This window comes from Bufo gargarizans, chromosome 4 (assembly GCF_014858855.1).
Source record: "Bufo gargarizans isolate SCDJY-AF-19 chromosome 4, ASM1485885v1, whole genome shotgun sequence".
Taxonomy (NCBI): Eukaryota; Metazoa; Chordata; class Amphibia; order Anura; family Bufonidae; genus Bufo; species Bufo gargarizans.
The window spans coordinates 418,128,287-418,145,694 of NC_058083.1; the positions used below are offsets into that span (position 1 = coordinate 418,128,287).

Genomic DNA, 17,408 nt, shown 5'->3' on the forward strand with positions numbered 1-17,408 from the left:
TTCCGGTATTTTGAATGCCGGATCCGGCACTAATACATTCCTATGGAAAGAAATGCCGGATCCAGCATTCAGGCAAGTCTTCAGTTTTTTTTTTTTGTTTTGTTTTTTCGCCAGAGATAAAACCGTAGCATGCTACGGTTTTCTCTTTTTGCCTGATGAGTCAAAATGACTGAACTGAAGACATCCTGATGCATCCTGAACGGATTACTCTCTATTCAAAATGCATGGGGATATTCTTGATCAGTTCTTTTCCGGTATAGAGCCCCTGTGACGGAACTCTATGCCGGAAAAGAAAAACGCAAGTGTGAATGCGATGAACCCAAGAGGTCAGAGGGGCACTTTCTTTGAGATGTAGACGGGCATTCCCAGATCCTCTTGTCCTTCTGAGATTTGAAATTCCCTTTTAGTATTGATCCTTTAACGTCTGTGCTGTTGTGGTCATGGCTGCAAAAGTGTTTAGGTAAAGGCAGATCTTTCCTCCTTTGTTTGGCGATGAGAGCTCATTCTTGTTCTAAGCTTTTGCCCAGTTTCACCGACAGACCTACAGTAGGGCATTTGGGGGGTCATTTATCAAACTGGTGTGAAGTAGAACTGGCTTAGTGTTCGTAGTGGCGTTCGTTTCTGAGAACCGAACAATCTTAACGAGGCTTATTGTTTTTATAATTAAGTTACGCAGATTTACAGTATAGCATTGCCAGCTAGTATCCTCAATGCATTCTAGGTGATATTTCCTGTGGATTCACCTCAGGACAGTAATTGGCTGACAACGCAGTACAGCTACTCGGGGTACACAGTTATCTGACACCTATTGTATGTTATAAAAGTAGGGGATTTGGAGCTCTGTATCATGCAATTGAGCTCAGAATATGATATTAAAGGGTTATTCCCATTTTGACCATTAATGGTTCAGAGCAGAGTGATTTTTGTTTCTAACAGCCATTGTTATTGTCCATATTGCTTCCTTTGACTGGATTCATTTTTCCATCACATTATACACTGCTCGTTGTCATGATTACAACCACCCTGCAATCCAGCAGTGATGGTCATGCTTGCACACTATAGAACAGTTGCTTGGCTAATTGCGCTCCCAAACCCAAGAGAGGCTGGTGCTTTTTCCTATAGTGTTCAAGCACAGCCATTGCTGCTGGATTGCAGGGTGGTCGTAACCATGACAACGAGCAGTGTATAATGTGATGGAAAAATGAATCCAATCACAATGGCTGTTACAAACAAAAAGCACTCTACTCTGAACCATTAATGGTCAAAATGGGAATAATTCTTTAATATCCTATTCTGAGCTCAATTTGTATGATACATGGTCTATCCATGGGTGTAAAATGTATTTCTAATGTGTCTACTTGTCTGGTAATTTGACAGCTACCAATATACTAAAGTTATGTGCAAAAACTGAACCATATTTAACTGTTCTAGAATATTGATGCACTATTTTCTAGCTTTTTTAGGATTCACAGTAAGATCCTCTGCCAGCACATGTGCTTGTAAAGTCATAAATGCCATGTCCCTTGTTAGAGGCACTTGCATAAGGTTTAAAGCTACTTCACCAATTTAAAAAGACATAACTTTTTCTAAAGAATCAAGTAAGTCTTTCATGTGGTAAAAGCTGCAAGTAAAAAGTGTAATACTAGGTTGCCCTTTGTATAAAGCTGCCGCTTCATCTTTATACATTCACAAGACGTGAAGGTGAGTATTAAATGTACTGGGCCCTCTTATGGTCTTCACTTATGTACAAAATAGAAATATATTTGCCGCTATTGCATTGTAATTGTACATTTCTAGACTACTTGGAGGTGATGGTTGCTGCAGCCCATCTGCATGTTTATCCGGAGTAAGACTTCCACTATGCAGGTATGGGCAAACTGCGGCTCTCAGCTTTTTGTAAAACTACAAATCCCATCATGCCCTGCTGTAGGCTGACCGGGCATACTTGGAGTTGTAGTTTTACAACAGCTGGAGAGCCGCAACTTGCCCATCCGTGCACTAGCGTGTCCAATAGAAGATGTTCGTGGTTATTGGAGGGTCAAACACTTCTGTACAGCTTGTTACTTAAGAAATTGCTGTTTCTGCAGATTCCAAACTGAGTTTTTCCAGCCAAAACATAAATACAACCTTATGGAAAGAAACATAAAATACTAACACTGATAAAAAAAATTCTACATAATGGAGTAAATATGGGGTAGCCCACGAAAAAGTAATCTGCCTCCAGTGATAGTATAACAAGATGAATAAGCAAGGTTTGTATTTTATTTTTTTTATTACCCAGAAGTCACAAAAGATGCTGAAAGTGCTCCCCGTTCATGTCTATGCATCCTTGGGCAGGTCGGATTATGTTGGCTGATGTTGCGGATGGTGTTTGTGATGTTTCCCTTGAGTTCATCCGGGGATGTGGATTGTTAGCGAACACTTTGTTTTAAATTTCCCCACAGATAAAATTGCATGTGGACAAGTCTGGGGAACGTGATGGCCATAACCCCTTGCTCACAGTTTGCTCCTCCGTAAACAGTTCATGAACCCGGCCAGTGAGTTCTGTGATGTGCAGCAAGTTGCCCCATCTGGTTGGAAAAAGCAGGATGTTTTTTCTTTTTCTTCTGCAACATCAATGTTGAAGAGCTGCAACATGTATCAGTCAACATAATCTGACCTGCCCAAGGATGCTTAGAAGTGAACGGGGACCACTTCCAGCATCTGTTGTGACTTGTGGGTAATAAAAATAAAATTAAAAAAATCCACTTGCTAGTTCTTGTCATACTATTGATGGAGGCGAGCTGGTCAGTGGGGTGTAGAAGTGTTTTTGATCCTCATGTGGCACTGTAGTTTTGCAACAACTTGAGTCACAGCCTGGGGAACACTTGGGGTATAGGCTATGAAACATGGATTTCATTATGATAACCATGTGACGTTCTTGGTTGTAACTGCACAGTTGACATTTTTCCTGGTTAAATTCTGCATTCATATAAATTATAGGCAGCGAGTTTTCGTAAGAATCTCAGTATGACCACAACATGTAAAAACATCTGACTATTAACTGATTATTTTGTTTAACCAAAACCAGACTACTGTAAATTAATCTAATCTGTCGTAATATTTGTCTTTATGCCTAATCTATTTGCTAATTTGCGTGAAAGTTTCAAACCAGAGTTTAGAAAGTATGTTTATGGATAAGTAGATGCTAGACCCTTAGTGGTTTTTTTTTTTTCCTGCCATTTTTAATAGGAGTTTTTTCACAAACGTGTGCTGTCCACATTTCCCATGGACAGCACATGTACCCTTTGATTGTTCACATATCTGTGGTTTTCCCAAAGATTGTGGGTTAGTTGAAAAATGGAGATGTTCACTACTACTTTGGTCGGTGATGCAGACCAAACTTGCCTATTGAAGTCTACGGGTCAGTAAAAAGAAAAAAAACTGACAACATGGATGTCATTCATGTTTTGTCAGTGTTTCACTAACCACTGGTTGGAGATGCTTTTGGAAATTAATTTTCAGAGTAGTGTCCATAGAATATGGATGACACACAGAGGGGGAAAAAATAGACACATGGACTAAAGACGGATGAAATGAGTAAAGATTTTCTACGGACGTCAAACTAACACGGAAATGTGAACAAGGCCTTGGACTCCAAAAATACTAGGAAAAGCACATATACAAAATTATGCTAAATAAACACAATTAAAAAAGCCTGTATATACAATATAAAAAAGCTGGCATTTTAAATGTCTTCAGTTTTCTAAATTGAATCCGGACCCATTTACTGCAATGGGGCTGTGCACATTAGCTGTGATTTTCAGTGATTAGAAGTGAATGGGGCTGCGTGAAAATTGCAAGCATCCTCAAGCAAGTATGGATGCGGCGTGATTTTCACGCCTGGTTGCTAGGTGACTATCGGGACAGAGACCCGAACTTTATTTTCCCTTATAACATGTTTATAAGGGAAAATAATAGCATTCTTTATACAGGATGCAAAGTAAATTGGGGATGGAGGGGTTAAAAAAATAAAATAAAAATGTAACCCCTCCATCCCTAATTTACTATGCATTCTGTATTCAGAATGCTATTATTTTCCCTTATAACCATGTTATAAGGGAAAATAATAAAATCTACACAACACCAATCCCAAACCAGTTCGGGTCTGCGTACCAAATATGCCAATTTTTCTCACGCGTGTGCAAAACGAATTAAGACTCTTTGCACTTGCGCGGGAAAATCGTGCATTTTCCCGCAACGCCCATGTGAAAGATTCCTAAAGGGTACACACCTCAAAATAAATTTGGCACATTTTTGCTTGTCCTCAAGCCAAAAATTTTAATCTACATGCTGTGAGGGTAGACTAATTTCTGATGTAATTTTTAGTAAATGTATTCACCTTGCCCCTCCTGCCTAAACAAGACGAAACAAGAGTTTGTTAAATATTTTTTAAAACTTCTGGCCATATTAGAGACACACACTTTCTTTATCCGTAAAGACAATGCAGTAGGTTGTGCATTGCTTTATGGCAGATGAGATAAATGGGAGTTCTTATGTAAGAAATGTTTTAAAGTGTACCTGTCACTTCAACTTCTTTAATGTGTAGGGGGAGTGATTAGAAGGATTTTAATCTACTTGAACGTATTTTATTCACTTTTATAAAAAAAAAAAAAAAAACACTTACTTTGAACTTTTCTAAGTGTGCGTTGATAAGGAAATTTCGTTTTCAGCAGTACTGTACACACAAAAATTTGTTGCATTTAGAACCTGGCTCCAGTCACCCTTCTGCGGCCTGTATACCCATGTGCAGTAAAACGCTTTCTCCCAGTCTTCCTAACCATTCTTTCCGCACTGATTTGTAGTCTATCTCCCAGTGCTCTCACTAATGAACTATGGTAGCCACCAAGACATGGATGGAGAAGAGACAGGCGATCATTGGGAAGGTTATGTATATAAGCAGCAGGCAGGCTGAGGAGACTTCCTCTACAGGTAACAGTGAGCTGTCTTCAATATACATCTCGCTTCCTCTACACATAAAAATGTTTGTGAGTTGCACTTTAAATCTTTTGTTCAGCTTTGGAGTCCTTTCTGCCAGACCCCACCACCTCGCTGGGGGAAGCATACTTACCTACTTCCTGACATTGGGTTCTGGCTCATTTACCTTGCTGCCATTGATGCGCTCTGGTCCCCACTTGTACAGGAGTTAAGTGGCTGCCACCGTGTGATATCACACCCCCCCCCCCCCCTTTTAGTCACGTGACCCATTGACCGCAGTGGCAGAGAATCATTTTGCAATAACGCTGTTTGATAGCCACCTGGCCAGTAGTCATTGCCAAGATCACGACAGATCTCTTCAGTAATGTAGCTGCTTTCATTTATTTGCTTAAGGGTTTTCTTGACTGTTAGCTACTCATGTTTTCTCTGTTCAGCCTGGCTGCCATCATTTGAGGAAAGGTTTGTAAAAAGAATTAAAGGGGTATTCCCATCATGTAACGTTATGTCACTAGGGTATGCCAAACCTTTACGCTGGGTTCACACCTGAGCGTTTTACAGCGCGTTCCTACGCGCTGTAAAACGCACAACAGGCAAGAACCAATGATTCCCTATGGGAAGGGTTCACACCTGGGCGTTTTACAGTGCGTACGATCGCGCTGTAAAACGCCCGACGCTCAAACAAGTACAGGAGCTTTTTTTGGCGCGTTTGGGCCATAGACTCTTTGGACAACACTGCTGTCAATCACTCAAACGCGCGTTCACTATTAAAAAAAACGCGCATAAAACATCCCCTTTCTAAGTTAACTGCATCTGACCCACTCCACTTAAATGGGGCTGAACTACATGCTGAGCTGCTGTCTGGCTTCAATTGAAACCTATAGGAGCTGTGTTTGTCTGCTTCCTCGCCTTTATAGCCACAAGCATTATGTGGCAACCATGGAATCCTTAGGGTCCGTTCACACGTCCGTAGTGCATTGGGGATCTGCAATACACTTGGCCGGCACCCCCATAGAACTGCTTATTCTTGCCCTCCGCATCCATTCCTTCCCTATAGAGCAGGGATGCTCAACCTGCGGCCCTCCAGCTGTTGTAAAACTACAACTCCCTTCATGCCCTGCTGTAAGCAGGACGTAGAGCAGGGGTGTCAAACTCAAATTCATCGGGGGCCGCATCAGCAGTTTGGTCACCCTCAAAGGGCCGGTTGTATCTGTAGGATGTATCTGGTTGTATACTGTATGGGGGCAGGGGCCACAGGGTGACGTTATACTGTGCGGGGGCAGCCCCAAGGTGACGTTATACTGTATGGCGGCCACAAGGAGACGTTATACTGTATGGGGGCAGCCACAAGGAGACGTTATACTGTATGGGGGCAACAGGGAGACATTATAGTTTATCAAGTGCCACGTGCAGTGCAGATTGCAGGCAGGGCCAGAGGCTCAGAAGACAGACAGCACAACCTTTATTTCTGACACCCCTGCAGATGAGCGTTCCTCCCGGAGCCTGTCCACATCGCAGCTCCCGGCCTGACCTGCAAGCACTGACTGGGGTCACATAGCATTATACTGATTTATGATGCTATGTAACCCTTACAGTTCTGGAATGTGTTGGATAACACTGACATAATGCTGTCAGTGTTATCCAACACATTCCAGAACTGTAAGGGTTACATAGCATCATAAATCAGTATAATGCTATGTGACCCCAGTCAGCGCTTGCAGGTCAGGCCGGGAGCTGCGATGTGGACAGGCTCCGGGAGGACCGCTCATCTGCAGGGGGCCGTGGGGTCTCTCACTCCTCTTCTCCCATCTTGGCCTGCAATTACTCAGTCTCTGGAGACTGTGTGCTGACTTACTGTGCGCTCCTGTGCTGGCAGGTGGGCGGAGACTTCGATACAGGAGCCGGGAGGAGTGGGTGCCGCCTGCAGGAAGTGATATGTACGGTACTCATATGCACGATGCAGGGGCAGGCTGACATAGATGTAGGAGCGGTCAGCTCGCAGCTAGCATATGACCGCTCCTATTACTGCCCAACCGACATGTCCCTGCTACTTGCCCGCACAGGGCTAAACAACTGTTCAAACGACTTGCCCGGCGCCCGGAACTGCATGTCCCGGGCGTCGGGCGATAGGAATTCCACACCCCTGAAAGTGGAGGTTTCCTGTGTAGAACGGCCGGCGCCGCTAGAGGGCAGACGTTCTCTGGCTTGTATGCTGCCGCGCATGCACTGAAGAGGCGGCTTTCTTGTGTCAAAAAAAAAAAGCGAGAATAAAAGGTGAAGGCCGGCGGCGGCTACGCGGGCCACATGACTAGGTCTGGCGGGCCTTGTGTTTGACACCCATGACATAGAGGATAAAATGTAGTGAAAAGATTTGAACCTCTTGTTGTTTTGGACCCAGCCTTGCTGCCGTGTGAAAGTGACCCTATTGTGGTTTACTGAAAGTTTTAATATGTTAAGCAGTATGAAAACATTGTAACAAGTTAAACTGTGTAACGGTGTCTCCTCAGCACTACTTTTATATTTGAGAATTTGCCCAGCGTTCACCTGTTACTGTTGGAAGCGAGCGCTGGCTGATCATGGACTCTTTCTAGTTTAGAGAACTGGCGGGTAATTTTTCAGTGGTAGCTATTCACCATGTACCTAGTAGGTCATAAGGTAGGGGGTGGTACAAGAAGAAAACCTCTGCGCCAACTTTGGCAAAATACTATTAAATATGTACTCATTTCTGCAAAAAAAAAGTTTTAAAAAATATTTCCTGATTACTTCTAATCTAGAAATGATTTGCATATGGAGATTGTGGTTTTGACAAACTGGGTGATGCTAGAGGAAAGAGGAGCGATTTACTTCATGTTCCACTTTCATACAGTGTTTCTACCCCCTAAACCTCTGGCACTCCGGCTGTGGTGAAACTACGAACAGCCAAGTAAGTGTGCATCTTGGTAGTCGTAGTTTTACCACAGCTGTAGTGCCGGAGGTTAGCCATCACAACTCTAAGTTGTACCTCTGGCTGGAGAACTGATAGAAATAGTGTGAATGTCTTTACCTCACCTCCAACATGGTGCCTCAGCAGAGGACAGAATACACTGTTCTGCAAGAGAGAGAAATTACCATAAGTGGTGACTACTTTGGAGCTACCTTTTAGGACAGTCAAAGCAGCTATTCAAGTAAATTCAAGAACCACTCAGAGCTGGGATGCTTTTTCATGCTCCTTTTTATGCTTTGTTTACATGGCAAAAAAAATTTTGTCATACTTTTTTAGTCTAATCTGAGATTGGATATAAGAAAGGGCTTATTCACATCTGATTATTTCCGTTTTGTCAGATGACAAACATCCTATTGACTGTAATGGTGTCTATCATTTTACCAAAGTAGAACAGCATGCTGCGCTATTTTGTCCTGGTGCAGCCTCCAGCACAGATGTCAACACTCCCTTATCTATTGTCTAAAAGGTTTGATTGACAAACTCCAAATGTTACCTAAACAGAAATATGATTGCAGTTCACTTGATGTAGTTGAGATTGTATTTGCATTGCACATGGACCTTTAAAATACATGGTACGTTGTTTATTGTTGGGCTAGAAGTCGCCTTCTTGCCCTAAACCATTATTAAAGGGGTTGTGTCACTTCGGCAAGGTAATACAAGGCACTTACTAATGTTTTAAGGAAACAGGGGGCACACCAAATAATGCAAGGAGTGCAAAGAGTGGTGAAAAAAGCATATAACAAATCACCTGACCCAAGAAAGAGTCACAAGAACCACCCCATGACTGCACATCCAACAATAAGTCAATGTTAAAAAATATATAAAGTTTATTAGACACACCAACACACATGTTAAAAATTGTATACTAATGTATTGTGATTGTCCATATTGCTTCCTTTGTTTAAAGAAGACCTTTCATAGTTTTATGTTGTTAAAGATAAATACCATTACTTGCGGCGTACCCCCGCTGATGACCCCCTGTAGTTTTCCCGCTCAGTATGCGATCCAATTACAGCAGAGAGCAGCGGTGATGGGGAAAAATGGATCAAGCCTGTAAAGGAGGCAATATGGATAATACATTACAAATGCCTTGTATTAATTTTGTCTACATGATTAGTGCAATTTGCTGAATTGACACAAACACTTTAAAGGCTATGAATACCTTCAGGGAAACATTTTAAATATATAAAAAAAATTTATTGTTTATTAAAAAATATTCTGCAGTTTTTATACTATTGAGTTAGATCTCAGCCTAACTAGATCTTTTGTTCCAGTTTCTCACTCAACCATCATGAATTCCTGACAGCTCATAAACGCTAATTTAGGCCGCTTTCAGACGAGCGCATTTGCAATGCATATATAGTCTAGATTTTAGGTTTCGGAATCCACTGCTAATGTTAATGAATATGAATAGAGCTACTCACATGGGCGTATTTCTGTCAGCATTTGAAATATGCAGCATGTCTGAGTTTTGTGCAGATTTGTTTCCAAAGCCGCACATTACAGTATGTGCAGTGCATAAATATTTTAGGAAAAAATACGCATGTAAATCCTAAAGGAAGTCCTGATGACAATACTGATGTTATATCATCAGGATACTGAGCCAGAATGCTGACTGATTTAAATACGCTTGTCTGAAAGCGGCCTTAAGCCACATTCTTATCAGCTTGAAAAATTTACCTATAACCCTTGTTTATGAGCCGCCAGGAATTCAGACACAAGGACTATACATAGCGTTCATAAGAGCAAATGATGGCTCAGTGTGAGGCTACATTCATACGACCGTATGAATGAGTCCGCATTCGTTCTGCAATTTTGCGGAACCATTTATTTCTGTGTGCTGTCCGCATCCATTTCTCCGTGCCGTGGCCCCGCAAAAAAAAAAAAATAGAACATGTTCTATTCTTGTCCACAATTGCGGACAAGAATAGGCATTTTCTATGATGGCGTCGCCGCGGCATGTGTGGTCTGCAAATTGCATAACGCACATGGGCTGGTATCCGTGTTTTGCGTGTGAATGTAGCCTGAAACTACAGCTAGGCTGAAATGAAAACCATGCAGCACAAAAAATGCAGAAAATGTTTAAAGACCAATAAAAAAAAAAAAATGTTTAGCCCAATATAAAATGCAATCTTTATTTTTTTTAAATCACTTTTAAGGGCTTTTTCACAATATGGAATGTGTCAGTGTCTGTTCAGTGAAAAACTGATGGCTCTACATGTAAGTAGAATCACTTATGTCTGAGATTGCTTTCAGTGTTTGTTTTTTCCCATCAGGGTCGCATCCGTTGCATTTGGATGCCATGCGTCGGCTGTCAGTATTATTTTCACTGATCCATTGACCTAAATAGACCAGTCCTCTGTGAAAAATGGATGAAGATAGAACTTTTTAAATTTTATGTTGTGTGTTTTATTTTTTTGAATGGAGTCAGTGGAAAAATAATGCTCGTGTGCATATAACCCATTGAAATTAAGAAACAAATGACAGACAATTCACCCATGTGAAATAAGCGTACGTTTTTAATGTTACAGTGCCAGTTGCACAGAATTTCAATGGGTTTGGTTTTTCGCCAGCTGTCATGTTGCAGTGGTGGCAACGTTGAGCCCTCAAAACAACCAACCAGTGCACCATCATTAGGTACATGGAGTGGAGAGACACTAGGGTCCTATGGCAAACGGCGACAAGTCCCTGTGTAGCCCTACCTACTGCGCAAACATCTATTTTACTCGTATGATAACTCTAACCCATGGGGATGTGGCATTTATCACTTTACACTGCTTGTTTAGTCATCTGACTGTACATTTGCTCTTGATAGTGTTTGGAAAGTTGGTTCTTTTCGTTTGGAGATACAAATGGGATTGATTGTGCAAGTAAATATGAAGGACTCCAGGTTCTGGAGGAGATCTTGGGTAAATGTAACAGAAACTGCAGGTTTCATATTGGGAAATGCTGTCAATTTTTTTTCTTAATCTAGGCTAATTGGTAAAATAGCATGTCATTTTAATTACTATGCATTTGTTTTGATGAAGAAACCCCTTTTTGCCTTTACAGCCAAACAGGCAAAAAACTAATGGCGAAGTGTCGAATGCTTATCCAGGAGAATCAAGAGCTGGGAAGGCAGCTGTCCCAAGGTCGTATTGCTCAACTTGAGGCAGAGTTGGCTTTGCAGAAGAAATATAGTGAGGAACTTAAAAGCAGTCAGGATGGTAAGGCCTGTGATTACAAATGTGTTGAGAACTGCAATTTATTTGTCTAGTTTCACATCTACCCATTGGTTTGGAGTTACACAAGAGAACTGCATTAATCTATTCAATTCCCTCTAAGGCTAGGTCTACATGATGACATTTGTCGCACTGAGACACGCGACATGCTGTGACACAACCGTCGCAAAAAACCCATTCAAGATTTTAAAATTATTAAAATTGCTGCGTGACATTAATGTCGCGTGACACGTTGCAGTGTAGTTGTGCCCTATGTGGCGTGCGACTTATTGTCGTCGTGTAGACCTAGCCTAAATTGTTCCTGCTGCAAGCAGTCATGATCTTCATCTAGAGCAGAGGAGCAACAGGAATGTGACTTTTACATAAGGCCTCTATAAAAGAATTGACTGAAATAGGCTTATAACAGGGTGACCTCCAGGGATTAATCAACTGCCCAACATAATCATAGGGGGGGTGGGGAACACAAAACGAATGGGCTTCTATTTAATGTATAAATGTGCTGCACCTCCAGGTGCATTTTGTAGCATGCTTGGGTTCTGCAGTGGCTTCCTGAATGGGAGCTGCCTCTTTTTAGCGTGAATTAACTATTAGGTTAATTAAAGGCGTAGAATGTTTCATTAAAAAACATTTTTTTCAACGGGAATTGGTCAAATTACATTCCTTGATACTATTCCGAACCACAGTATTAGAAGAAATTATATAACTAGTTCTTGGTTTTACCACTACAAATTGGATTTTTTTGCTTAAATTGTATTCATTTTTTGCTTGAGAGCAGAACAAATGCTGTTATGGAGTCCACTAGCCTGTACATAACTCTGCAGCGTTCTTTCAATGTGTAGTATGCCTGCACTGGGCATATTGATGCAGTTAACAGGGAGTTAAAGAGGACCTTTCACCTGTTTTGACATTACAATATCAATACCTGGCACAGTAGGGCATGTGTACTAGATGTCATATCGCTAATTTTATACCGATACTCTGCTCTGCTGAGGGGCTGTGCCCCCGTTCTGTTTAGGCGTCCTGTATGCTAATCAATAGCATCGGTACAGGGAGGAGGAGACAGCCACGTTTTTCAGTGGGTATATCCTTCTCCCTGGCTGTTGCACAGTCCATCACAGCGGATTGCATCACAGCCATTGAGCAAAAACACCTCACCTTCTCCCTGGCTGTAACGCAGTCTGCTGCGATTGGACAGTTCACAGCCAGGGAGAACGCAAAACATGTCAGTCTCCTCCTCCCTGTATTAATGCTATTGATTAGCGTACAGGGAGCTAAAATGGAATGGGGGGCACAACGCTGCAATGGAGCAGCATATCAGTACAAAAATTAGCAGTATTTGAGGGAGAAAATGAAAAATATATAGCATAATGCCGCCTGATTATGCTGGACACTACATTCCCAAATTGTGTGTGTGTGTGTGTGTGTGTACACATTCCTAAGGTGGGGGGCGCTCACTTGGGTGAGAGGCTAAAGTTTAGACAGAATAAAGCATGCATTGGTAATGAATAACAGATGTTGGCCAAGAAGAACCATGAAGCAAGCACGTATTGTCCATGCATGGAGATGTCCAATGGGGTTGTAGAGGGAGTTTAACCTATCCAATGAGGATAAGACAAGTATGTAAAGTTTAGAATGGTTATGTGTATAAGATAAGTGTGGGCCTCTCCCCTTTTGAGCATTTTCCTTTGTGCCATTTAAGCTGTTAATGCTCCCGGCTAGCCGCAATAAACCTTTTTCTTCCTGAAGAGTGTGTTTTCTGAGTGGTATTCCACAACATTATGACCTCTAGTAAACACTCCCTACAGTGCTAGGTATTGATACTGTCAGAACCTGTGACAGGTCCTCTTTAACCTTTGCAGAGTAAGGAAATTTTCACACTTGCGTTAGAGGATTCCAGCAGGCAGTTCAGTTGCCGAAACTGCCTGTCGTCTGGAAATCCGTATGCAAACGGATAGCATTTATTTCTGGATCTGGATGCCAACAAATGCATTAAACACTGGATCCGTCTCTTCGGTGTCATCTTGAAAAATGGATCTGGTATTTTTTCCCCCGCATTTTTAAGGGGAAGCCAAATCCGTTTTTCCAGAACACTTGGTACCGGATCCGGCATTAACACATTTCAATGGAAATTAATGCCAGATCCGGCAAGTATCCTGATGCATATTGAACGGATTGCTCTCCATTCAGAATGCATTAGGATAAAACTGAAGCGTTTTTTTCCGGTATTGAGCCCCTAGGACAGAACTCCATACCGGAAAACTTTAACAGTGTGAAAGTACCCTAACAAAAGGAATTTCCTTAGAAATAAAGTATAACTTGTTCCAGTTTGCCTTTAATATATTGTAGGTACAGGGATGTTATACATTTATTGTAATATACTTTTAGTGAAAGAAAACAGGGTGTCTTCTTGGCAAAGCACTAACTAAGCGTGGCTAAGGAGAGCTTGTCATCCATGTTCTACATGATAGGACACATGTACCTAGCAACTAGAGTAGTAGTAACAAGTGTCTATTTCTGTATATTGACTTATCACTTGAAATAAGAAAACATTTTCTCCAGTTTTGTTGTGGAGATATATATTTAACCTTCTCCCGACCGCCTAACGCAGGGATGCGTCCTGCGGGCGGCCGGGTTGTTCCTCATTGACAAAAAAATGAAATCTTACATGAACTCACCATGCCCCTCACGGAATCCAAATGCGTAAAAATGCCCTGTGAAATCCTAAAGGTACTCATTGGAATTTGGGCCCCTTTGCGCACCTAGGCTGCAAAAAAGTGTCACATGTGGTATCGCCATACTCGGGAGAAGTAGGGCAATGTGGTTTGGGCTGTATTTTTACATATACCCATGCTGGGTGAGAGAAATATAAAAAAATTGGAAAAGTTGTCTTTTACAGAGATATATTTATCTCGCCCAGCATGGGTATATGTAAAAAAGACACCCCAAAACACACTGCCCTACTTCTCCTGAGTACGGCGATACCACATGTGTGACACTTTTTTGCAGCCAAGATGCGCAAAGGGGCCCAAATTCCAATGAGTACTTTTAGGATTTCACAGGGCATTTTTTACGCATTTGGATTCCAAACTACTTCTCACGCTTTAGGTCCCCTAAAATGCCAGGGCAGTATAAATACCTCACAAGTGACCCCATTTTGGAAAGGAGACACCCCAAGGTATTTCGTGAGGGGCATGGCGCGTTCATGTAAAATTTTATTTTTTGTCACAAGTTAGTGGAATATGAGACTTTGTAAGAAAAAAAAAAAAAACAATTCCATTTCCGCTAACTTGGGACAAAAAATAAAAAGTTCTATGAACTCACTATGCGCATCAGCGAATACCTTAGGGTGTTTACTTTCCAAAATGGGTCATTTGTGGGGTGTTTCTACTGTCTGGGCATTGTAGAACCTTAGGAAACATGACAGGTGCTCAGAAAGTCAAAGTGCGTAAATAAATTTTTTTGCACCATAGTTTGTAAACGCTATAACTTTTACCCAAACCAATAAATAAAATATACACTTTATTGCATTTTTTTTAATCAGACATGTAGAACAATAAATTTAGCGAAAAATGTATATGGAAATGTAGTTTTATTTGAAAAAATTTACAACAAGGTGAAAAATGTAAATTTTTCCCCCCAAAATTTCGATTTTGATTAATATCAAAAAAAGTTAAAATGTCAGCAGCAATGAAATACTGCCAAATGAAAGCTCTATTAGCGAGAAGAAAAGGACGTAAAATTCATTTGGGTGGTAAGTTGTATAAAAAGTAATGTAGTGCAGAATTATAAAAAGTGGTCTGGTCATTAAGGGGGTTTAAGCTAGGGGGACTGAAGTGGTTAAAATACAGTTTTTGAGAGAACACTTTCAGTGGTCTGTTAAGTAATACAATACATGGTGTGTTGTCCGCTTTTACTAAATGAAGAATCAGCAGGGTCTTTGTTACTACTTATTGTTTGTGTTACCGCATTTTCAATTTTTGTTGGTTATTTTATTCAACAGAGCTAAATGACTTTATCATTCAGCTAGACGAGGAAGTGGAAGGCATGCAAAGTACCATCTTAGTTCTTCAACAGCAATTAAAAGAATCCCGCCAACAGCTCTCTCAGCTCCAACTACAACAGTCTCAAGTTTCTGCTAACAGGACTCCAACAGAGATCAAAGAAGAGGGAGAGACCGTGAGCAAAGACTGCACCCGGGTGGCAAATGGACCAAGCAACGGTGGCTCTTCCCATCAGAGAAGTCACAACTCTGCAGCGCTTTATAGGGAGGGGAGTAGTGCAGAAGACGACTTTCCTGGGTCTCCTGTGAATGAGGAAAAGCTGTCCAACCACTCAGAGGAGAGAACTGGTAGAGGGGGGTCAAGCTACTTAAATCAGCTTAGTACGGGGTATGAGAGTGTAGACTCACCTACTGGAAGTGAGAACTCTCTCACTCACCACTCTAATGATACAGACTCCAATCATGACTCTCAGGAGGAGAAACCAAGGAGCGTGAAAGGCAACAGAACTGTGAGCTCCCGCCACATTCAGAATGGCTTGGACTCTGGAGCAAATGTACAGGGATCTGTTTTGTAAAGGAAGAAAAGACCTTGTTTTTTTTTTTTGGTTTTTTTTTTTTCTATGAATAAAAGTCGTTTAATTTCACAGTTCATACTGTCCAGGAATAGTGTATATTTTGTCATAATTTTGCCTTTCTAAGTTTTGTTTTTCATTGTTGCTTAATGTAATATCAGTTTGGTCATTTTAACAGTTAATTACATGGACAGTTGCAAACATTGACATGTAGACAATTATTTTTATGTAAGATATATAAAAGTTGGAAAATTTGACTTTGTAAATTCTTCTCATCAATGATGTCTGTACAACTGCTAATATCTTAAACCTTTGCTGTGTAGTGGGATTTCTACCGTCTCTTCATCACCATTTTTTCATCGTACTGTGTGAGCAAGACTGCCAAGTACGCCTGGTAACATTGCTTAATCACCAAAAGGTCTCTGGTCCTTTGTGTTGAAGTACATTTTAATTTCTCCTTCAGGAAAATAACTGTACATACTATCCTTTCTTTAGATGGCTGAATGTTTGACACTGGCGTGCAGTTATACAGTTTTCCAGACAGTTGTACCTTGTTTATGCATATGATCCTGTGACTCCAATATTACCTTGCCTGTACTGACCAAACCAAAATAAAGATTTCTTTTTTTAATAATGTCGTCTTTTACTGACCATGTTTTCACCATAAGGGAACACTAAATTGATATTGGTGATACGGTTTACAAAGCTGTAGCCCTCACAGAGACAAATGGGAACTTGTTTAAATGTTGGAATCAAGCGTAGCAATTTGTCACCCTGCCGCTATTGCCACATGATGCATTCTTGTGTGAATAAAACCACATCCTTCTGGATAATCATTTTTTTTTTTTATTTCTTTGTTTTCTCCCCCCCAAAAAAACAGGAGGAGACAATAACATTATGAAAGTACAAGACATCTCAATGTCTACATATGTATATCACAAGACACAAAAAAACATAAGGACCAAGAGACAGCCAAAAGAAAAAAAAAAACACAAACAAAAAACAGAATGCTAAGAAATTGAAATCTCAGCTACATAGAAAAAATACTCATATCCCATTCCCCCCACCTGCCACGGTTGTCATCCATGGAACTGGGCAATCCCAACCTATTTTGTAATCTAATCCGCATAAGGGGGCTCCATACCGACACAACCTTATCAATTCCACCCATCCAGATCTTTTCCCATAGATTCTGTTGCTTTACCTCTTTATATTTAATACCTTTAAATTCATTTATTCTGCGCATATATCTTTTCCATTTTTCCACGGCGGGGGGCTTCTCCAGACCCCAGCTCCTAAGGCTCAAAACAATGGCCAATAATAGCCCCTTCAACCACCGGAGGAATTCACTTTTTGAAATCCTATTTTTACAATCCGGGGGAAGTATACCCAATATGGCAAACTCCAAATCGAGGGTTCTAAATTTGTTGTAGATCTTAACCTTATTGCCTGAAATATACTTTGCCAAAAGCTGTTAATGGCCAGACAACTCCATAACAGATGAATGTATCCAGCTTCCGGACTTAGACACTTCAGGCAACAAAATTATTTCTTCTTGTTCTTGTACATTCTAGAGAGGAGCGCCGGAGTGTGGTATAACCGATGTACAATTTTATACTGTATCAGCCTATGTTGACTGAAGAGCGAGGCTTTTTTAA

General features: G+C 41.1%; 1 protein-coding gene across 2 annotated transcripts in view; it reads left to right on the plus strand.

Annotated features, from left to right (window-relative positions):
- LOC122936329 (WT1 associated protein) overlaps positions 1-16,384 on the plus strand; it is a 55,333-nt gene extending 38,949 nt beyond the window's left edge. Inside the window, exons 7-8 of one of the 2 annotated variants that reach the window (XM_044292477.1) lie at positions 11,009-11,163; positions 15,179-16,384. In XM_044292477.1, coding sequence (XP_044148412.1) covers positions 11,009-11,163; positions 15,179-15,753 — 730 coding nt within the window. In that variant the 3' untranslated portion in view covers positions 15,754-16,384. Of the gene's footprint in view, positions 1-11,008; positions 11,164-15,178 lie in introns of those variants that run through there. The other variant, XR_006388915.1, reaches the window with a different exon arrangement.
- Positions 16,385-17,408: the final 1,024 nt, after the last annotated feature.